The sequence below is a fragment of the Pempheris klunzingeri genome, chromosome 3 (assembly GCF_042242105.1).
Source record: "Pempheris klunzingeri isolate RE-2024b chromosome 3, fPemKlu1.hap1, whole genome shotgun sequence".
Classification (NCBI taxonomy): domain Eukaryota; kingdom Metazoa; phylum Chordata; class Actinopteri; order Acropomatiformes; family Pempheridae; genus Pempheris; species Pempheris klunzingeri.
This window is the reverse complement of record NC_092014.1, coordinates 22,397,736-22,421,398: the sequence shown is the minus strand read 5'-3', so window position 1 is coordinate 22,421,398 and position 23,663 is coordinate 22,397,736. Positions and strand designations below refer to the sequence as shown.

Here is a 23,663-nt window from a genome sequence, read left to right as displayed (position 1 = left end):
AGATGTAATTTTGCTAACATGGACTGTTAAGACAACACTGCCCTCTGTAGGGATTGTGTATACAATGCTGCAGGTTAGGCTTTGAATTTAGGGTTTATCACACAATCACTTCTTGTCTTCTCAATATCTTGGCCAGCAGCTGTTCAGTCACATTAAAGATCACATTTCATAAGACATATAGAAAATACTTTGCTATTAACAATCATTTATTTTTGCTATGGTCCATGAAAAAAAATCTTGCGTTCTTTTTGTTTCATCTTCGAAATGAGGATCAATTCAGCAAAAATATAGACGTGACTATGTTGGGGGAATTTTTCCAGCCCTCAGTCTTGCCAGCAGTACTTCTCTCAGGCTGCAGGTACAAATCACGAACAAACAACCTAGTATATCAACATGCCTCCACACCATCCATGGTGGAAATAAAGTAACCAAAACCCACTCTTTAATATCCAGCAGACTCATCTGAAACAGAGAGACATTTCCACAGCATTGAGTATTTATTGCCTTCCGATCAAAGCAGAAACATCAAACGAAAGTTACATAGTGAACTGCAGATGTGTGATACGATCCTGTGATGTCACTGATCCTTCCCATCGTGCCCTTACGAGCGTCCATGTGAACTTTGATGCTACAAAGGTCTGTATCATAAGTGCCTCTGCAGTTTTCCCCACTGTTGTTACAAATGCTGATTTGGGCTTCGTGATATGACAAAAGTAACTGATTGTGAAGAAGAACAACAATTTTCCGTAACCATTCTATATACAAAAATACTGCACATTCACATTCCACGACTTATTTACAATTTATGTATTGTAGGCACGTTATTTGCAGGAAGTACATGTGGCTTTATTTCACAATGAATTAAAAATAAAAGAACACAGTTTAACTGTCACCCTGTCTTTGCATTGATTTAATGATTGACTGAAAGATGTTAAATAAGGCTATTAGCATCTGACAGACCCTGACTCCATTTATATGGGTATACTTAACAGTTTCTTTTAAATGTGCATCGTAGTGAGTTACACAGACAGAGAAAACACTATGAAATTTCTTCATGTCCACTTTCTGTTGGTTTAAAAGGGACAGATTATGCAAAATGCACTTTTTAATGTCTTTTCGACATAAATATGTATCCCCGGTGTGTCTAAAGACTTGAAACTGTGAGAAAAGACCATCTTCCCTCCTCGTCTCCTGCTACATCTCTCAGTAAATGTGTATGAAAGCAGATTCCATTTGTTTTGGATGAACTTGTGATGGAAATGTGCTCACAGCAACTGCAAAACACAACTGTGGTTTTGTTTGTGTGCATTATTTTTTCTATTATTTCTTATATCACTCTGTAATGTTTTCATAATGAGGGTTGTAAATGGCCCTGGCTCATGGATGGATTGATGCTGACCCGACTTCAGACTTGAAGCTGTAAGTTTTGCCGCGTTTTAAGCTGTTTTGCTGTTTATTTGACAGGTTGGCCAGCTTAATTTAGCCTTAGCATGTTGTGCTGTTAATGTGGCTCCCCTTCGGAGACAGGGCAGAGCCTATCAGGCTTGTGGGAGCTGACCAATCAGAGCAGAGTGAGCTTTTGGGGGGGGCTTTAAAGAGACAGGAGCTAAAGCTGAGCTCTCAAATACAGGGTGAAAACAGCAATACGCAGTATGCACAGTATGAGAAAAAACAGCATGTAAACATATTCTAGTAGGATCCCAAAATACAAGTATGAACCTGAAAATATTGAGTATAATATGTCTTCTTTAAAGCTCCTATGTGACTTGAAGCTCCTTGACTACCAATGCCAACAACACATCCACAATTAAGGCAGTTAAAATGTTTGAGATGGAGCTAATGATGAAGTCTGAAATCCAGACTCACTGAGACAAATGCCACTCAGCACTGCTCCTCCCCCAAAGATGCTGCAATGTCACCCAGGTCCAGGGAGTCAGCAGGTATGGGAGTTTTCCTGCAGTTCTTCGGGGTCTGGCTGGAGTAAACCTCCACAGATTTTGAAATGGAGTGCACGGAGCGTTCCCGGAAGAGTCCGAAGGCCTCCTGCGCATGCTCCTCGCGGATGCTTTGCTCGAACGTCTTGCGTTTGTGCCTGAACTCGATGACGGTCTTCGTGTAGGAGTTGAGGGTGGTGACCGACGCGCCCATGCAGCACGTGAAGGACGCCCAGGCCATGCTGACGGAAAACAGAGCAAAGACAAACTCACTTTGTAAATGGGCATGCGTCGTGTCGGTCTAACCCCGTTGATGAAAAGCTGTGAGCTAACGTGTACAGACACAATCTAAATTGGATTTTGACATTTTTTCTTTAATATTTTTGTTTGCTGAGATTAGTGTCAATCACTTTAAGCCCTTCTGCTGCTCTCGAGCGTGCCAAGATCAGACATTCAAATCACTGCGTCATGTACTTTTCACGCAGGTTGGTTAATGCCCACAAAAGGTCAAGAATTGTTTAGTGTCTAAAACGAATTTTCAGCATACTGTGCATATTGTAAAGGAGTGAAATATTATCCCCTTATGCAATTCCAATCACGCCTGTAGCGGGGCTTTGGACACCAAAGCCTAATCCTGCAGTAACATGAGAGCTTTGGGCTTTTTTCATTAGAGACAGTGATGCTGGGGAGAGGTGAGAGCAGAGATACAACCGACTATTTGGGGCTGCTGCTTGCAGAATGGAGTCCCTCATCTTGTCTCCTAAAGGGCGAGCTGACTTATTTATACAGCGGGGCTTCAATTGGTGAACAAAAACGTGATCTTTGAGCTCATGCCGTGTGACTGTGGAGGCGTACCAGAAGGACCAGCCGTAGTCCCAGTTGTAGGGTCTCCAGTCAGGGGGGCCGAGGCTGACAGTGACCTGGAAGACCTGCGTGTACATCACATGAGCCACCATGCCAAGAAGACCTGAAAACAATATGTGTGGTTGGTTAGCCGGCAGCATATATACATATATGTGAACACACTGAAATAATGCGATTTTAAAATGTCCTGAGCTTTTCCTACACAAGATCAAAAAACTAATATCCTGTTTAATTCCATTAGAACGTGCTTTCCTCTTGTCACGACTCATTCTGGTATTTTTACACTCCTCTTCCAAAGATTTGAAACGGTGATTTGTATTTATTTCTGATAATTACAGAAATAAAAAAACAAAACAAAGGAAAAAGTCCCTGATTTGTGACAGAACGCAGTTTTCAGCGAGAGCGCCTCTTTTTCCTCAAGTGTTCGCTTCATCTTTTAAATGAATTCTAAAAGCGAGCTTTGCTGTGTTATCATGCCCAGCTTACCATCAGATGGGGTGTAATGTGTTGTGCCGGAGCTTTTTATCAAGATGCGGAAACTAGAATCTTTAACACTCGACAAAAGAGCCTCCCAGACAATAAAAATAAAACCCTCACAGGCTTTCAGAGGATAACGAATAAAAAAATGGGGGCTACCTGAGAGCACGGTGAAGACGGCGGCGAAGGCGTTGAGCTTGAGTCCGTCGATGACGTTGCTGGAGTGGACCAGCTCTAAACACATGAGGCTGAAGCCCACCACCAGCAGAACGATGTACAACATCTCAGACACCAGCGACAGCCACAGCATGCCTGCAAAACAGGCCCAAAACCACAGTGTGACGGGACTTACTGTATATCACAATAAAGTACAGAGCATATTTCTTTTAAGTCCTTTTAAATGTACCACAGTTTACTGATATTGAATGGGGTGAAAATGGCACTGAACTGTGATTCATTCTTTTAATATGACAAGTGGGCAGTTTAGACGGTTTAGATTCTCAGTGGTTCCTCAAACCAGCTCAAAACAAGTCCATCTGGTAGGATGCTGAATTTCAGTCTACTCCAAATATTATTCAGCTTTCCACTGAATCAAGCCAAGTCTAATTTCATCTCCATTGCAGCCTTTCTTGCTATTCAGTCACTTCAAGGGGTGACAGGAAGCGAGCGCTTCTCGAACGACAGTGTCACCACAGCTGGAAACCCTAAAAATTATTACGCGTGGCTGCATCTGTCTAAATAATCATGTTAAAGATTGTCAAGGAGATTTGATAAAGTTATAGAGGTATGCTCCTGTGGAAGATCAGTCATGATACAATAAAGCTGATTTACTACCACAGTGTCTCTAATCTATACTTCAAACCAGGCCTCAAGCGCAATGGTGTTGACAGAATTACATTTAGAAAGTGCTTTGCAAAAACAGCATCATCACTCATTTCATGTTTCCTGAGAATATTTAACAATAGATCCTCTCTTTGCGAGGGGAAAACGTCCTATTTCAAACCTCTTTCAAGCAGCATTTTGATCATTTAAACTCCACTAAACAGACATAAAGTGTCTCCTGAGTGTCCCTGGTGGGATTGGTGAGGAGCTTTTGATCATGTTCATGACGCTCACCTTTCTCTGATGCAGGGGCCAAGTCAATGAAGCTTCGGCATCTCTCACCTACAGCAGAAAAAAGCATCATAATGTCATGACTTAGGGCGGCAGGCCATCGTGGGTAATCTTTAGCCGCTACTTTATGTTGAATGCACCACACATGTCGGGAGAGAGGCAAGGTCAGAAGGGTAAGGTAAAGGATTAAGTGGCAAAACTGAATAAATGCTCTTAGTGCTGTATAGATACAGCCCTCTGCCCACGTCCTAATCTGTGTTTAAATCCCAATTTCTATCCAGGTGTGTTTCGCTGGAGCAGCTCAGACAGGGTATGACCTCCTGCTCAGAGACCACACAGCAACACCAAAGTTCACGAGCTCAGAAATGAATGAACAGATTGTTAAATAAGAGGCAGGTGTATCAGAAATGCAGCTTTTTTTCCGCTCAACATCTGCTTCTTGTCCTGTTGAATTACAGGCCCTCCGCACAGAATTGCCTAAACAGAAGAGAAAAAAAGAGTACAGATGCTGCTCTGAAAGGAAAGGCGCCCTGTGGTGGCACTCGTGGCGCGCTGTGGGACGTGACGAGGGACGTAAAAAAAAAGAAGACGACCCTTGACACATTCCCGCAGATGTGACGCTTCTCCCTCTGTCATGTGTCGAGCCGAGTGTGTCGCTGGATTTGTTGCAAGTGCAACGCTTTAATCAGGTAGAAGGAGGGCGGCAGCAGCTGTTTTGAGGAAAAACTCATCAAGGCCCCCGTTACATAATCCTTATTAACTCAAGCTGTCTCAGCCCCCCCCCCCCATCGTACAGCCACTTGATGAGACGGACATGTGCTAGCAATTCCCTCTTGAATAATCTCAATGTGTGGGTCATTTCTGGTCTCGAGCATTATAAAAATATGCATTATTAACACCGTTGTCATCACAGTTAAGGGCTGATGTCAGGGTTTCTTTTACTGAGGTTGGAGATGGATGCTGGGTAATCTGGCCCGATCACACCTTTGACCTGAACTCTGACACACGTTACCTTTGCTACTCATCTTGTCCCCTTGAGCCGCTTGTTATTTGAAATGACAATGTGATCAAACGCCCCGAGCAGTGAAATAAAGCATGTGCACGCTGGTTCCTCTCATTTAGGCTTAAGCTGTGAAGCAATCACATTCTGCCCCTATCAAATGCTGCACATCCACCCAATTCAAACCCTGAAGACTGAATCTGAAGTACGAGTGCCCCCCCACCCCCCCACCCCCTCCTTCTCTCCATCTTTTACCGTCTTTGAACTTTAAGCTCCCAAGTGCCCACTCCATTCCATGCCAGATAAAACCACATCCAGCAATTTTACACGATCCCTGCGGTTTGATAAGTGGAGGATGTAGATATTAAAGGAAGGTGATTATCCTGAAACTGTCATGACAGGGAATAACTCAAATGGAGCGACTAATCTCCATTTAAACTGAGTGCTGCTTTATGACAAATGAGGGGGTTAAAATGGCAGATGTTTGGAGGGGAGCATGTGTTTATCGTGTATTGAGTTTGAAACTGTGAACAGCGAGTCACTGGGTGTGTATGCTGACTGTTTTAGTACATTGTGCTGATGGTGATGATGATGATGATCTATTTTTTTAACAATCAAAACTAACGATAGATAGATAGATAGATAGATAGATAGATAGATAGTACATGGAGTACATGGTGAAAAGAATAGCCCCAGGCTGATTTATATCTATTCAAGCAGATGTTGATATAAATGAGGTCTTTATCAATAAAAGAGTATGTAAGGATTATAGATTATTATCATCTCTTCCTCATCATAACTGTCTCACTGGCTTCTCCACTTCAGCAGACACAAGAGTCCCTCCAACAGCAGTCACTTCAAAGTTAAAGCACCATAAATCTTTGCACTTCAGGCATTATTCTAAGAAGCTAAAAGGCTCCTTGAGCATCAAAGTGTGTCTAACTCTCTCTCTCACACACACACACACACACACACACACACACACACACACCTTCTCCTCTTACTTTCATCGTGGATGTTCTCCTCGCAGGAGAACCAGATGCCGGTGTGGAACTGCCTGAAGAGGAAGCGGTCGTCCCCGGTCTCCCAGCTGTACACCACCTTGTTCGGGTCCGTCTCGTTCACTCCGTAGTCTATACACTGGTGCGTGCGCAGCTTGCTGCACTTCGGCTTGGGCACCCTCTGCGTCCCCACGCACCAATAAGTGGTTATGAACGCGGTTATTGAGAAGAACAGCGCGAAGAAGTTCAGGCTGACCGACAGGAGGGTCCTGCATCTGCGAGTGGTCTTCATTGTCCGTGAGAGGGGAGCAGCGGAAAGTTCATGGGTGCGGAGCGGAGCAAGATGCACGAACTAATGTCCAAACGCACCTGGTGAGGTCCCATAAGGCGCCCTGCGGGTACCAGACACCCCCGGGGACACAGACACACTGAGCTCTGAGTGCCGAAGTGTCACATCTCCAGCACTTTCCTCCCCCCCCCCCCTCGTCCAGCCTATAGGATGTCACGTGGTCAGAGGATTTGACGCGAGCTTGCATCAAGTGTGGGATTTTCTCATGATGCCCTCCCCCCCCTCCCCCCCTCCCTATCAATACCATGCCTCCCCTCCCCGCCCTGCGATTATCAGCCTGCTATATGGGATGACAGACTACAGTTAAAACCTAAATCAAAAATAAAAATCAATTACATACTGCAAGAGTTTTACAGAATGATTTCAGTATTAACGCAAAGTGCTTAATAGGGACGATTGAATTAAAGGGCTACTCCAAAAAGTGTAGTACGTTTTCTTAAAGTTGGTGGAACTCAAGGGAGTTCAAGGGGGAAAGGAAAGGAAGCAGCAGAGGTTAACAAATTCTAACCTATAGTCCCTATACAAATCATGGTGTAGCTGGATACTACATTTCCCATAATGCCACTGAGTAGCAGCTTTAATCATAGACCCCCTCTGCCTCCTAAGTGTCTTTTAATCCACGCACCTCCAGTTTGTTGGATTTCCGTTAAAAGAACTGAAGTCTGAGGCACAGGCCCCGGTAACCCTGATGACATCACTGGGGTTGTTTTCTTAAACTTCGGAAGCTTCTTCCAGAGCCGCAGACATTTTTATAAAACTGTTGTCACAAGCGAGCTTTTTGAACAAGTTTTGACAAGGAAGAAGGTTCTGCTGTATCCCATTTAGACCCTTTGAAAAAGTAAATGCTATTACACTCTACAATAATATGTGTAATGTTACAGAGTGCAATGCTAACTTGGTGGTGTGCTCAATCTAAGGTTCCATATTATGTAAAATGCACTTAGTAAAAGACTGCTAAACTCTGCAACATCTTTTAATAAATGTGTGAAACACTCCATTTAGATTTGGCACCCCTTATGATGTCATAAGGGGAATCTGTTGATCATGTGACCTGAAGGGCTGGAGGAGTATTGCTTTGGCAATACATCATCCAGAGTAGGCTCTCATCACCATGCCTCCTTTTTGGGGAAAACAATCCAGCGTCTCCCACAAACGGCAAAAGCATATACACTTAAACAAGACAATTTAAATAAGTAACGATATGCCAACATTAAACCATGTAAACCTGTTCTAGGAGGAATCCTGATACAAACATGAACTTGGAAATGAACAGAATATGGGGCCTTTAACATTGGGGGCTTGATTACTGGAGTAAATCACCGCCCCTTTGAAGATGTACCTAATAAAATCACATTTCATGAAAAATAATCACAATGAACTTTACAATCATTCTTTGCTAAATTCTCCACAGCAGTTGGAGTTTTTCCATTAGTCCTTGCCTTCACTTCTGAGAGTTGTTTCTGGTTTCAGAGAAGCCGATCTGTGCTCTCATGCTTCCAGTGAGATCACGGAGAGGATGAAGAGCTGCTGCCCCCCCCCCCCTGACCACTCTGACAGTGGTCTGCTGAGCTCTGCACCCAGCTGGACGTACAGAGAACTCCACAAGACTGAGAGTCTGCAGTGACTCTTCTAATCTGAACGCAACACAAACGCTGGCATTTCAGAAGCTGGTGCTTCCTGTGATTCCTCTGTGTGAGAGTGAGCTAAAAATACCAAAATGTTTGAGCCTCAGTGCAAACAGTTATTACAACCCCGGAGCGAAGGAGGCCACATGGGCCGAACCCTAACCCTGACGCCTGTGCTACCTCAGCAGCATCCCTTCGTGTTCAGCCCCAGAGGCTGAGCTAACGACAACATGACTCTGCAAACTGACAAATCAGGTCAAGGCTCTCTGCCAAAGTGCTCCTAATAGCAAGTGGTGTTCAACAAGCTGCCGGTGATACTGTAGGTAAGTGCCATCTTGGCATGGTCTTGTATGTAGAGGTGATCTAGAGGTGAGGGGCACTTAGGCTTTTGCAGTTACACAGGATTAAACCCCCCACATCAGATACCACTAATATTATCACACAGGCTTATAGGCACAAAAATAATTCGTTATTTAATTAACTGCTGTGAAAAGGTTGTGAGCGAACGCCTCTACGCATCTCAAAGCTTCAGAAAGTATTCCGTGTCCTTAAATCACACAGTGGTTGTTGCCAACAGCTGACAAGAGTCTTATTGGATATCAGCAGCATATTGGAAGTCAGAATACTTGGCCGCAGTCTGGTAAACACTGCTTATGACGTCCATGAGGATGGTGATAGGCTGTCTCCTGAGTTTGTGGCAATAACAACAAGTTAATCCCTGCTCTCAAGTTGACACATTGTAAGTCCTGCGCTGCAGAGTGGGGGAATGAATGTTCACACATCCACCAAAGCTTGTAGCAGGAGAATAGTTCATTTTAACACATCTCAGAAGAGCCACTATGTAGCTGCACAGCTCGCACTACACGAGGATCGTTTTAATGGGAATTTCAGACTGTGTCAGTGCGAAAGGGTTTAAGTGTAAAGGCCACTTATGACAGCTGTTCTGACCAATTCTTAGAATACTGTCGTCTTTAGATCCTCTTATACTCTGGAATAATTCAAACAATACAAAATAATCTGGTCACAATTTCATTTCGAGTGCAAAATGAAGCCTGATTGTATTGAGGAAATGAACCCATTTCCCTCTTAATTTATTACCACATTACAGCAAACACTTTCCCTAATGACTTTATGGTCTCAGTCGCTAGTTTCAAGTTTTCTTCAGTACAGCATGATGTTCATTCTGTAAATTATGGTCCCATATAGCGTAAAATAGTCGTTAAAGCAGGGTATGTTTTAGTGGAGGACTACCTTGTGACTAACCAATCAGAGGTCATGCCTAAAACTGACCAATCAGACGCAGGGGTCTTTGCGGAATGAATGTCACGACGAATGGCGACGACTAAAATGCCAAACACAAGGCTTCAAAACAGCAGTCCACAAACCACTGGGGGACGTCACAGTGGCTACATCCACTTCTTTTATACAGTCTATAATAACTCCCATAGCTCTGCAGAGTTTACAGCTTCTCTCAGCTTATTTGGGCAGCTGTGTTCAATGATAAAGCTCTAAAAAGCCACATTTGCTACAGGCCCAGCAACAAACGGCCAGCAGATAAAGTCAGTGACTAGTTGGTGAAGAAAGACAGATATGTCCCTTGGGAACTGGTGGAAACCAAAACAGAGCGTATAGTGTGAGTGTTTGACTTTGAAAGGACGTTTTGCTTCTTCAGAACAACTTGTTAGGTGGGTGGTCTTCCCCCACCATCAGATTAGGGTGGGGCTGTCTTACCCATTTCACGCTGCGACTGGCCAGCTGTGCAGAAGCTTCAACCGTCAGGTTCTCTTTTTTTCATTGTTATCACAACTTTTTCTGTCACTCCTGCCTTCCAGGAGAGACTGTCATATGTCCCTATACTTACACCATGTCACGTCTCCAACCTCTGTGTGACAGCAGGTTTTACAGTGTGCTGTTCAGAACAACTATAAACACCCTCTGATTTTGGTCAAGCAGCACGTTGAACAAACTCTGCTCTGGTCAAACAAAATGCGAGCCTTACATTCATCAGGCCACGACTCGAAGTGAATGCTAAAGTTGTCCCATAGCTTGCTGGATGAGCAAATAAGCAACTGTACGTGGATAAGTTTGAACCTGTCAGCATAGAAAACACTGACGTATCATCACCTTGATTCCTTCCTGCCTCCAAGTGGCCAAAACAATTATTATTGCAGGTTTAAAGTGCGACCATGAGTAGATGTAACACAATCCTAAGATTACAGATGGAAATGCTAATTCACATGCATTTAAACACAAACGCAAGCACAAAAAGTTCAATTTCATACATGCAGCAGTTTTGCTTCTACAGCCTGATTGATTTGGTTTGACCGGCAGCTTATGGCGGCTCATGTCTGCTACGATCCGCAAACTTTAGATTTCTTTATTGCTGTGTCACTGACAGCTGGATCCAGCATGGTATACTGAATCTAATCATGAGGTTGTCCCTCAACAGCTCAACTTTTTTAGCTCCTTCTCTAATGTCTCACCATGTTCTTGCCATACGCTGTCAGCACACAGCACAGTGGGTGTCAGATACGGTGGCTGCAGTGGCTGCTGTTCAGAAAAGGTTACATAGCTTTAAATAATTGACTTTGCACGCTGTGTTCTTCACAGTTTGTGCCCCTGACAGATCACTGTGTTTCACATGTTCCTTCGTCCAGGACCAAAGTCTACTGTGATGCAGTAATTTGTTCCTGCGCAGAGATCTGAGGGTGTGCTCTGTGAACTTTAGGAACTCAGCAGGTTTTTTTCTTTAAACTTACTTTTGCCTGTTTTGTGGAACATATATATATATATATATATATATATATATATATATATATATATATATATATATATATATATATATATATATATATATATATATATATATAATGATTGTGACAATGTGATTTATTCTTGATAAATAAAGTGTATATCTTCTCAACTTTATTGATCAAACTCTTCCAAACATATCACAGTGAAACTTAAACCACAATTAACCTTTGCAAACTGTGTATTCAGGCTTTAACAAAATTGGGGGTATTGAACAATTATTCCAACTTTATGGGCAACAGTGTATATATATTTATATATATATATATATATATATATATATATATATATATATTTATACATTTCTACTCATCTTTTCTCTCCATGTTAATTTTTTACTCTACATTCAATTCTATGAAATCTGCAATATAAAGATTACTAAGATTATAGAGGGTCTTTTCTGAGTTTAATTTTATATGAGGATGAGCATCAGCTGACACTGTGATTGTGAACTTTCCTGGGATTAAAACATTTTATATTATGTATTTTACGTATTCAGACACACATTTTAATACGCATTCAGAACTCACATTTAGCTCCTATAATCTAAATCTCTGAGGAGCAGAACAACACTTTTGATGGTATGCATCATCTGATTACAGTATTGTGTCAATCATAGTTATATAAACATGGTACGGCATATTCTATACAGAAATCTTACATAAGTCATCCAGGACGGAAGCCAGAATGTATTTCTCTGGCTGCTGGAGTACAACTGATCCGTTAGGATTTGATAGGAGATAATAAGACGACACATTTCCTAACAGCTTTGCCTAAGCCTGGGAATCACATGGACATGAGCATCATGAATGATCACTCTCACAAAAAAAAAAATAAATAAATAGTAGGCTGCGAGAAATTTTAATGATCTTTTGTTCCTCTGAACATGCACAGCTCCAGCCCTTGCATGTGTAAAGACGCCCAAACATATAGAGGCAGATTAACATGAAGACATGATTATTCTCCTGCCATGAGATCATTTCCCATCCATGGACAGTATCAGACCACACACAGCTGCACCGCTCTAAACTGAAAAATGCCTTGACCTAAAAGGAGCTTTTGGTATTGTGCAGGAGTATCCATGTCAAAAGAGATTAAGAGCCGTTGCATCGCATCTCTCATTTGGCCTTGAATACCTTTGGAGCATATGTGGCTTCAGAGTGCAACATTGTAAGGCCTAAGCTCTTGATAGACACACACTTCATTTGTATTTCAGAGGCAACTTCCGCATAAAGCTGCTAAGAGTAGAATTTGCCTCTAAACAGATAGCCCCTAAGGATTAGTCTTCATAATCTGCCATTCACTGATCCTCGAAATCATACTGTCTGGGTGCTCTGAAATCAGCTTACAGTAGTACAGACAGTAGATGGCGTGTGAGTGTTTTTTGATTGGGATTGCATGCTGTGCGGGCTTTATATGCAAGAAGCAAATGAATGAGAAAAAGACAATTGTTTAGGGAGAGTGTCGCTTCCAATCTGGACAGAGGATACGTCACCTACGCTCGTAGCAACACTCTGTTCAAAACACTCTGGTTCAAATCTGCAGTGCTAGACAGTAAGAGTGAGACTTTTCCCTCTGCTGCGCAGCCCCAAACAGATGCTTGGTGTATGAATTGAGCATCTCCGGCAACCTCTCTGGTTTCCGTGTGAGAACCCGGAGCGTGAGACACGAGTCCGGTGGTCTGAAAACGGCTTGTGACCGGGACGTAAATGGTGGCGCAAGTAAAGACAACACAGAGTCAGTTTCCTGCCGACAGGACTTTATATGGGTAGAATTAAGAATCCTGACAGGATCTAACTCAAACTGTCCCTTTTATACAGTCTTACAGCATATTAAAGTTTGATTACAAAGACACTTGGGTAGTCATCGGGTGCAAAATACCAGATGGTGAACGAGATGGGATGAGAGGACTAAACTATAGAGTGTGCCCTATAAAGTTAAAAATAAATCTAAATGTTCGTCACTGAAAACAGAGCCAGCCTCAGTTGAGTTGATGTGATTGACTTCTATTCCTCAGAACATTAATCCTCATTATTCAGAGGGAATTTTCTTGGAAAACACTTTCAGCATAATCCACGTAGGATTTTATCTTTAGAAGTCATTGTCAAGTAAACTGTGATTAACAAGCCATCGGTGTGAAGGCCTGGGAGCATTTCTAAACCAGTATTACAGGTACCTTTATAATTTATTAATGAGAAAATTCTAGGCATGTCATCTTTAGCTATAGACAAAGCAAACACATATAAGCGTCCTATTAAACAGCAGTGTGATGCAGTAGATACACGTTTTAGGACAAACAAACAAAAAGAAAACAAAAATGATAAACGATCAGTCTAATCATTCGGCATGTGTGTGAGTGTAATGTCAAATAGAAAAGAGAAAGAGAGAAATTTGATATTGCTTACATGAGGACAGTCTGGTTCTGGAGCCACTTCTCATAAATAACAAGTTCATGAAAATGGGTACAAATGTCACTTGTTTTCTTATTAGGAATGTGCCACCCCCCCCCCCTCTCCCCATTTGTCTGTTTCTTTTACAATGTCACACATGACTCCGGAAAGGGCACAGTAAAAATCAAGCAAGCACAGACAGACTCTCTGGGTTTGGCTCCTTTACAAAAACTGGGGAAATGTTAATGGATCCCTATCGCAGAGCGGGCACGTCGGATCACTCCTCCTCTCTTTGTGCTGGAATGCAGACGTCTACGCGGAGCTGGAGACGGCCAGTTTCTTCAAGTGGTCCATGAACACCTGCAGGCTGACGTCATCAGTGAGGATCGGGGCTCCCGTCTCCTGCAAAGAAAAAGAGTGGTTGAGTTCATGCACTCGCTTGACAGACGAGTCTTTTCGTGACGTAACTCTGATCCCATGACTCGCTTCATTTAAGCGAACACGTTCATTGGCAAGAAGAACTTTTTGTCCTTTTACTCATTCTGAGAATTTCACAAAGGTTACGCTTCAGCTCTTCCTTGACTTGGGAACAGATTAATGCTATTTTTGGCTTTCAATTTACCACACTTTAAAGCAGAGGTTAGCTAATCCAAGACCTGTGTTTGCTGACAGTTTGACTTTAAACCTTTTTGTCAGCACAGATTGTTTTTCACCCTGGACTCAGACAATCCTGGGATTTTAAAGGAGGAAATGAGACACTTCTGAACCTTTCATTCTATACTTATATGTGGTTCTAAAAATATCTGTCGGAGGTTGTGCATCGCCTTAGCTAATAGAATCTTTTTCAAATCTAAAAAGCTGAAAAACAGAGCTTATGGTACAGTACCTGTCCCCAGGCGTAGAGGTTATTGTGGGTCTGGGATGGGTTGACCTTGGAGAGCAGGAAGCGAGCCTGCGAGCCTCCGTGCTCGGTGTCGATGTAGCGCGGCATGGGGAAGCGCGTCTGTAGGATCTCCTGGGCGTCGTCGAGCGGAGCCTGCAGCAGCTGCTTGAAGTTCTCGTACTCTGCCATTTCCTGGTAGCCTGCCTTTCGCCACTGAGCTATGGTCTGGAAATAAAAGAGGAACAGGAGAGCATTAAGAAATGCCAAATGAGTCGTAATCCTTTAGAAAGGAATTGGAGATGAATGGCGAATGTAGATTTTATGTAATGGGGATTAATCAAATCTAATGAATAGATGCAGTCCCCTTCAGTGCCTCACCTCTCCATGGTAGATAACCAGCTGGAAGAAAGTGTCCATCAACAGGATTCGATCTGGCAGGATACTGCTGCTGTCCAGGAGAACGGGCTGCGGAGAACAAATTCATCCAGTTTAGAAAAAACCAAACATTACTTATGGAGACACTCTGAAGCCTCTGGGTGAGGCTAGAGGCCCCCTGACAAAGATAGCAGTGGTGTGGAGGGTGTGAGGCTGACCTCTGGTGGTCCATAGAAGGAGTATGAGTAGAGGATGGGCTGGACCATGATCAGGGACTGGGTCAGGTCCTGCCTGACAAAGTGGTGCCTGTAATAGGACGACTCATCTGGGCTGTTGTTGAACACCTGCAGGAAGGGCGACCGCCGCAGGTGGAACATAAACTATGGATTGAGGAGAGAGGGAGAATAAGTTATTAAAAGTGATAATCAGTGTCGAAAGTGTAATTTTAAAAAAACTGCCAAAGCTTTCAGAAAAGCATACAGTCCGAATGCAAATCAACTAATAGAAGAGCCAATGTTAGAATTAGTTTAATATTAATTAAAGATTGGAAAATCAAATTAAAAGTCATGTCTTTACACATTCACATTCTGACTAGGAGGCAGGTTTACCTGTGGGTACAGGGACAGAGACTCTGACAGTTTGAAGGATGTAGGATCATCTTTGTTGAACTGGCCGAACTTCTGACACTAAAACCCGAGAGAAAAAACAATATTCAAACATTGTCCGTATCGTGGAACAAACCTTACATGACCTGGTACACAGAAGCACAATACGTCAACAATCACAGAATGACGTTTCCCTTCCTTCTCTATCTCACAATCCTAACAATGCCACCTATGCATTGTTCTCTTCACAAAGCGCTGGTAGGGTGTAGCTGCTGAGTGTGTGCGTCACTCACCAGGCGGATGAGCTGCCTGTCAAGCCAGCGCAGGACGTCTGGGCCCTCCTCCGACTCCGCTCTGAAGACTCCCAAGCGAGCCATGAGCACTGCGGCCGCTTCCTGGTCGAACGACGACTCGATGTGCTGAATTTGGGTCTGTGCATCTGCCCAGCTTTGGCGGGGGGGGGCAGAAAGGAAGGGACGGAGGAGAAGCAGAGAGGCGCAGGTGAGCGTGGGCTTGGTGTAAATGATGCAAATGAGAGCACCAGTCTCTGAAGGCGTCGCCACAAATTGCAAGAATGTAAACATCCTTTTCTTGCGAGGCCAATATTGATTCTGGCTGTCACTTTCTTCAGTGTCAAGTGTCAGGCTCATTATTATCACCAATTTACACTTCTGAGTGCATAAAGACAGTATTTCTTCTCTTTACTTGCACAATAACCTAGGGTGTTCAGAATAATAATAATCCATGCTGACATGGAATGATGTTCAGTTTTAGGTACAGTCACTAATCAGTGTCCACACCAACAATAAATCCAGACTCTTACTTCCTGGCGATGGTAGAAACCCGTATCCTCCTCTGTGTGTTGGAGTGTTGATACTGGGTTACAAACTGGACCACCCCTCGGCCACCCTGGGGGACTGGAGCATTGTGCTAGACACACACAAACACACACACATAGACAAGATGGTGAGACCACGGTTGTCAATCACTTCTCTCATTGCATGAGCCTAACACACGGAGGAAACCCCCCCACAAAAAGCCATTGTTTAAAGAGTTTTAGTAAACAAAGCAGTCATCACATTTATTCAGTTGTTTTGTCACTAGGACTGGACTTTCATCAGCCTACAGTGATCCATCAGTGACTCAGTCAGAGCCAAAAAGCTAAGGTTTGAGTGAGTGTTTTTACCTGATTCACCACTTCAAAATACATGGCCAAAGTGGTGGAAGGATTGAGGCTGCACACTTTCCACTGGCTGGTGCCACCGACACCCATCTCCTACACACAACAGAGAGCACATTGTGATGCGTGCCAGTAACAGTAACAGATGTCAGATTACAATTCAATTGTGAAGGACGGAAGGAATCTGAATCTGGGGCAGGGACTCACATTCTCTGAAACATAGGAACCCTTGGAGTTGAGAGAAACACACGGTCCGATGGCCCCGCAAACCTTCAGTTCCCTTGATGTCTGTACAGAGAGGAGGACACTCAACATGAATTCAACTTGTACGGTCACTGATGTCGGACTAGAAAGCAGAAATGTGCTCTGCACTCAAAGAGGAAAAGTCACAGAACTTAAGTTAATGATACCTGATGAGCAAAAGCAAAGCAAACAATGACATTCATTCATTCTTTACCTTGACCTCCAGGACGCCTCCGAAGGCCATGCGGAAGTCTCCGTTGTAGTCTTTGCTGAAGACTCTCTGGAAGGTCTGCTTGAACAAGGAGGTATTGAAGGAGTCTCCCATCACAATGTGCCCCCTGTTAATACATGAGAAAAAATCATTTAGTACCAGTGTTTTGCCTAAAAGGGGCATGTAAGGGTAAAGAAACACACGCGCCACACCCTTACCCGGTGAGATTAGATAAGCACTTCATCTCCAGCAGTCCAGTCTGGTCTAGAGCACAGGCGTAGATGTCGATACAGTGGCCGTTCACTGCTGAGCGGTTGGCCAAGGCTTCATAGTACTGTGTGACACAAAAGACACGACAAAGACATTTTATAACAATAAAGTCAAATTTGCTTTTCCTCAGACAGTGAAAATGTTCCATTGTAAATGCGAAGATATGAAGAGAGTTCATGCATTAGCTCACCTTGGTGGCTTTCTTCAAATGGCGGGCATTGTCTTTCTGGATGTCATGCCAGGAGCGGATGGGGGTTTTCAGCTCGTCTCCCACCACCATGCCAGGGCCCTGGGTGGGGGGCCCTCCGATGAACAGCATCACACGCGCCCCTGTGTTGGGGAATGTACCCTGAGGATAGAGTGAGAGTTTCAGATAACCAAGAATCTTTGTACAGTACCTCTGCTAAAGCTATGATTTAACATCACAAACTTTTTAAAAACTATTTGACAGACTGATTTTTGCCAATTGAAATATACAGTAAGCACTCATACTGATACCTCTGTATCAGCACAAGTGCTGCACGTTTTTGGGCGGTGAAAGTCGATAGTGAGCACTAATGGATGAGTGACCTAGATCTCAAATTTGCTATTTCAAAGAAGGGTGTTGTGGAAAATTACAATCACTTGGGCCACCAATGCTGTTTTTTCACATTATATGGTTAAAGCAGGAATCCATGTTCACTGAAAGTACATAAATAATATAACAAGTATGAATGAAGCCTGTTAGGTAATCAGTTCCAGCTGAGGGCAAACGTCACAGCCAACACATAGAACAAAGTCCATAGTCCAAGAATCTGGGAATGTCTGAGATACTGAGACCTTTGGCAGTAGGCCACACAGTCACAGGAGGGAGCTTTTACCGTAATGTGACCATTTGATAACGACTTCTACGTGAAATGGTGATTCATTTATGAAGTTCTTCACGGAGCACAATTTCATAAATAAGCCAGCTAGTAGTTGATGCTAACCACTTTATATGTAAAGGACTCATTCATCAAGTCAAATACCTCTTGACAAATCAGAGAATCAGGTCCCTGAAAGAGCCAAATTTATTCTAATCAGGCTTCCTCTCCCATCCGCTGAAGGAGAGTACAGCGGGGGAATGATTGGCTGCATTAGTTACATAACCACGCAGATAAGCAGTAGGAGAAGCGAGGATAATAATGGTGAGGGGAGAAGACAGAAGGCAAACAAGGTGCCAGCCTTTGAACTGACAAAGCACAAGCACTGTTCTGGCAGAAGACCGTTATCAAGCGGTATGTACGTTTCTGAACATTTACATGAGGCAAACTCATCTTGAAGAGGCTAAAGTTCAGTTTACTGTAACGCACACATGTCTGTGTGGGTGCCTTTGGCAATAATATTTTGTACCCACGTACGGTTTGGTGTTTCTGCATGTGTGTACTGTACCTCCAGCAGGCCGACAGCAACAGACAGTGCAACGCCAGTGGAGCGGAGGGGCCGTTTGCCCTGAGGGACAGGCCACGGGTCCCTCTGAAGCTCACCAAGCAAGTCAGTCAGATTCATGTCGACTCTGTGCACGGGCTGAAGGAACCTGAATATGAGCAAAGGCACACATTAAACAAGAAAAACAAAATGCCACAGAATCACAAAGATTGTGTATTTTTCAACTTTCTGAAACATAAGACAGACACAGAAAAATAAGAGACTTATTTAACTGGCAAAGACAAGTGGCAAGTGTTAATGCTCCTCCAAACCTGCAAGAGGCTGCAGCGTCCTGGGGGGCTGGTGGGCGACCTTGTTGTCCTGGCGCTGCTGGCTTTGTTAAACCCAGCATCTCCTGAAACACACACAAAAAGAAAAGCAAACATTATTAAGTTGGACAGAGTTTTAATATCTTACTTCCTGGGAGAGTACAGTTCAATGAGACAATCTGAAGTTAACAAGGAACTAGGAAGAAAAATTTTGGAGCTACGGGCTTTGTGATTTATTTTCCTACATTTACACATTCATCTCTTAATCTGTCTCATTCCTCAGTTTGCCTGTGCCTTTTCCTCCACCCACCTGGATCTGCTTGGAGGAGAGGTCCTTGGTGCCCCTGAACACGTAGCTCTTGGCGATCCCCTCGCAGCTGAGCTCGTGAACCTGAACCATGCGTCCGAATGTAATGAGGCCCACCAGGGCGTTGGGCGGCAGCAGGCTGAGGGACATCTGCAAGGACTCCTTGAGGGCCTGGAGGTCCTCTTCTTCCAAACATGTGTCCACCACGTACAGGAAGATCAGAGGGGTTGGGGGTCCACGCTGCAAAGGGGTGGTGAACTCATGAGTTTTGCTTCCACAAACGCTATCGCATACACTGAGGAGCGGGCATTGCTTACTTTTATATTATTCTTATCTGTTAAATACAGAAATTAGGGAACAAACGCATAGAAAAGTGGCACAATTCATATTTAATTTTTCAATTTAGTTACTATTTGTTGAACATTGTTGAAGCAGAGACACTGATGATCTAATCGGCAGCTCATATTACTTTTGAAAACCATGTGCATTATTAGTGATGGTACACTTGTTAGCTTTAATGGTAGTCAGGCCCTTATGGGTTGCAAAGCAATGGATGTTTCTGTATAATTTCTATACAAATATAAATTATAGCCTACTGTATAACTTAAAATATAAGAACACTACATGGTTATGACAAATCTCTAACTAACATACCATACCTTACAATTAATTGCATGGTACTACAGTATCAATCCTAACATCCTATTGAACCTTTTAACATAAACTTGTGCTTTGAACTGCGGAGAACGATCCCTTTCCAGGAGTACTACAGTGTTTTGATGTGTCTGAGCCGCAGAGTGACCCTGAACATGTTGATTCGACCCTGAACTGAAAAATAAAAATAACAACTTTCCATCTATGGAGGCCATTACAGGAAACCATCAATGTTCACCTTTGCACAGCACATTTTCAGTACATCAAGTGTCTGTGCGTGGGGTTGAGGTCAGAGTGCACAGATGTGTGTAGTATTTACCTGTACTATGTACTCAATGGTAGAAAACTGTGGCATGAGTTCAGCTGGTTGGTTCACTTCTGATATGCCTGCATAAGAGGGAGGGAACTGGAGAGACACAGACAGAAAAAGAGAACCAGATCAGTCAGACTAATAAAGGAATGTAACTAGTCCACATTCAGTTATGCACACTTATACATGTCATGGCAACCTTTAAAATCAGGCCAACTTATGCTGGTAGCATCGGCACTTACCGGGTTTCTCTGGAAGCAGAAGTTGCACGCCCATATTTTTGCTCTGAAGTCAACTTGACTGTAAAAGAGGGATCAAAACAATTTAGGGTTTGCCTCCAGTTGGCAGGAGAGTAACTGTGACTGATACACAAGGTGTATTTGCAGCTCTTGTACCACACCTAGTAGTTATATATAGCATTTCCAAATGCTGATGTGTTAAAAACAATATTCAGGCACAGCACCAGATTCAAATCCCTGTAACTCCCTTTCATCCCCATTTTCTTTTACATAAAGAATATGACAATGGAGATGTGTCAAGCACATAGTGGCACTACACAGTTGCACAGATTAAACACAATTCTAATGTAAGAAAGAAGGCTAAATAACACCCGATGGATCCAAATAAAAGCAGAGTACTGAATATAATAAAATCTGAAGCACACATCTGTAAACAGGGGAATTGTTTTTCCATTTCACTCACCATAGTGGGTTAAGCACTGCCTTGCAGTTGGCTCGGCTGCACAGGACTGGTTCGTACTGGACCGGTGGCAGGTCAGGTCTCTCCTTGAGTGGCGTGAAGAGGCAGGAGACTGGGACCACTAGCCTGGTGGCCTCCAGGCGGCTGGAGGGCCAGAGGTTCCAGCTGAACCTCACCCCGTCCCTGTCCTCATTCTGTTGGATGAACTCCTGGTAGGTCGACATCGCCGAACTTCAGCAGAGAAAGAGCCCAGTGGTGAGTGAGGCTGTAGTCCCAGTGAGACAGGTAATCCAAAGTCGCTCCTATTTCTCACTAGCTGCTGTGACCTGCTCTTTATACAAGTGTCCCTTTCTCTCCCATTCTAAAATAAGGCATAGATCTCCAGAGCATGACGCACTAATGTGTCAAGGAAACCTGACAAACGTGTTTTGAAGAAGCAGAGTAAAGTGCTGAGGAATCCCAGTGGTATTTTTAGGCTCCACCTTTGTTGGCGTGTCAGTGGAACATCAACATCAATGACTCTTTTACTAAAGGCCCACCAAGGATCCTGTTATTGCTGCAGTATACTTTCCCTCTTTCTCACTGCCATCAGAGGAACTTTATATTCCCCAAGTAACACAGCAGCATTTAAAGAGACAACAAAAACAAAAGCTGCAAGCTTGTGTTGACAGCTGGGATAAGATTTCAGAGTACGGTTATAATATGATTCAGGATTCAGTGGGCCATACAACTGTGTGCTAGGCAGGGCTGCAGCTACCGAGTGTTTTCATTATCAATTTATCTACCAATTATTTCATCAACTAACTGAGGAATTCACTGTTCAGTCTATAAAATGTCAGAAAATAGTAAAATACCATCACAACTGTTCCAGAGTCAAATTACCTATTTTATCTGACCAGCAGTCCAAAGACCCAAAATATTGAATTTGCTGTCACGTGAGACAAAGGACTGATCCTCAAAACAAATACTAAAACAATAAAATTTGCATTTATTTTCTGTTTCTGAACATATTTCGATTTCAGACTGTTTATCTGAGCACATCCCCTTGATGAGACTAATCTATAATAAAAGTAAGTGTAAGTTGCTCTGCATCCAATGCGTTTCTTTAAGAGTTGTGACCTTTGCCTGGCCATATCTATCGATGGCAGTGTGGGGGTTATGTTGGGGGCATTTGGCGCTGGGGAGATGTTCCCTGTAGCCCCTAGTGGGAAAGCAATTGAAACCTTGAAATACCCTTTAATCATTAAAAGTGATTATGTTGAGCGATGTATACAGTGACTGTAACACAGGAGACAGGCCACGTATCAGCAGTAGTGAGTCCCACTGGAGGATGTTGGTATCTGTCGTGACCAGCATTTCTAACGCTACTCAGAAAACATTCAAGGGGATTTTGCGGTAACTAACGTGTCTAAACCGGCTGTTGAAAGCGAATGAATTTAATAGTTAATAGTTGCTGCTAAATGTCACTGTCACTAGGGGCTAACGCTACGTTGTATAGCTGGTTGGGTTCATGTTAGCTAACGGAATATAGCATTAACCCACTTCCTGTCCCCTCCTGAATGAAAGCAGAAACCGGCGGCCTACTTTCGAGCAAAATTAAGTCCAGTGCTTACCTTTTATATGAGGTTGGCCTTGGGTGTAGACAAGAGCTAAAGAGACGGTTGTGTTCAAAACAAATTACAGCATTTGGAGGAAGAAGCAGACGGATGTGGAGGACAGAAAGACGACGGCGAGGGGATCACTCCCTATCAGCCAGCTTCTTCACTTCACTAGAATGACGTGTTACTCCACATTCAGGCGTCTCCTATTGGCTCCTCTTTCCGTGACGTTGCTTGGACGTACCCTGCGTAAGCACAGGAACAGGGTAACCATGGGAAATTGAGTTTATAGTTTCGGCCTACTGAATAAAGGTCTGTAATTATTGTATTACTTGTGTATATAATATTTCTTTTGTGTATATAAGGTGTGTATATATTATGTTTATTTAATTTTCTATTTCTGTAACTGTGTGCTTCATGTCTGTCCTTTGAGCTGCAGTAACAGTGAACTTTCCCCACTGAGGGATCAATAAAAAGTTTTATCTTTATCTTTATCTTTTTTGTGAATTATAAATAATTGCAGTAAAGTGAAATAAACTTCCTGTAGTCTATGCCTCTTGTATGGCTGTGTGGCAATATACGTAACTCTATAATTTGTTTAAATGTAATTAATCTCCATAATGATAATAATATGCAATTTATTGTTTATAATTTACACAAACACTTGACTTGTATAAAGACAATATGTGTTTTTGGTCATTGATGTTTTCTGATATATCTGTATATACACTTGGTGACACCTTTTTGTGGAGCTTTGTTGTCCTTGTTTTTAACTGTGTGTGTCTACTTCTATTGTCCTGTGAATTGCACTTGGATCTGTATGTGAGACTGAGAGCAAGTTAAAACCATGAGTCCAAGTCTATACATGTGTCCTTACATGTGTACACATATTTGGGCCAGTGAAGCTGGCTTAATAATTATATAATGATAATCGAATAATGAATAATAATTATTCATAACTAATAATGAAGCTTCACTGCACCTAACTCTGCACTGTCTGACTTTACATATAAAACTTGTGATTCATCCATCCCTCCATCTCTACACCC

At 43.0% G+C, this 23,663-nt stretch overlaps 2 protein-coding genes across 2 annotated transcripts; both read right to left on the bottom strand.

Moving 5' to 3' along the window:
* Positions 1-1,881: 1,881 nt before the first annotated feature.
* Positions 1,882-16,003, bottom strand: LOC139225687 (germ cell-specific gene 1-like protein). Its single transcript, XM_070856517.1, has 6 exons — positions 15,981-16,003; positions 6,393-6,691; positions 4,392-4,439; positions 3,435-3,587; positions 2,790-2,901; positions 1,882-2,176 (listed from the first exon to the last, which is right to left on the bottom strand). Exons 2-6 carry the CDS (start codon positions 6,679-6,681, stop codon positions 1,882-1,884), a joined length of 897 nt encoding a protein of 298 aa, XP_070712618.1. The 5' UTR covers positions 6,682-6,691; positions 15,981-16,003.
* Positions 12,926-22,775, bottom strand: sec23b (SEC23 homolog B, coat complex II component). The gene is made up of 19 exons (XM_070856515.1): positions 22,630-22,775; positions 21,020-21,247; positions 20,560-20,617; positions 20,327-20,413; positions 19,357-19,593; positions 19,050-19,132; positions 18,742-18,886; positions 17,522-17,680; positions 17,280-17,395; positions 17,065-17,188; positions 16,815-16,895; positions 16,614-16,703; positions 16,251-16,357; positions 15,721-15,874; positions 15,431-15,508; positions 15,041-15,202; positions 14,826-14,912; positions 14,451-14,672; positions 12,926-13,966 (listed from the first exon to the last, which is right to left on the bottom strand). The coding sequence occupies exons 2-19, from the start codon at positions 21,238-21,240 to the stop codon at positions 13,877-13,879; spliced, it is 2,301 nt and encodes a 766-aa protein (XP_070712616.1). The 5' UTR covers positions 21,241-21,247; positions 22,630-22,775; the 3' UTR covers positions 12,926-13,876.
* Positions 22,776-23,663: the final 888 nt, after the last annotated feature.

What these genes read in the sequence shown, in the direction of transcription:
- LOC139225687 (XM_070856517.1), bottom strand. Translation starts at nt 6,681, where the DNA reads ATGAAGACCACTCGCAGATGCAGGACCCTCCTGTCGGTCAGCCTGAAC. An exon ending in GGAGAACATCCACGATGAAA is followed by an intron (nt 4,440 to 6,392) that starts GTAAGAGGAGAA and finishes TTTCTGCTGTAG; the next exon opens with GTGAGAGATGCCGAAGCTTC. An exon ending in GACTACGGCTGGTCCTTCTG is followed by an intron (nt 2,177 to 2,789) that starts GTACGCCTCCAC and finishes GTTTTCCGTCAG; the next exon opens with CATGGCCTGGGCGTCCTTCA.
- sec23b (XM_070856515.1), bottom strand. Translation starts at nt 21,240, where the DNA reads ATGTCGACCTACCAGGAGTTCATCCAACAGAATGAGGACAGGGACGGG. An exon ending in GCAGTGCTTAACCCACTATG is followed by an intron (nt 20,618 to 21,019) that starts GTGAGTGAAATG and finishes CCTCTTTTACAG; the next exon opens with TCAAGTTGACTTCAGAGCAA. An exon ending in GACGCTGCAGCCTCTTGCAG is followed by an intron (nt 18,887 to 19,049) that starts GTTTGGAGGAGC and finishes GCTCATATTCAG; the next exon opens with GTTCCTTCAGCCCGTGCACA.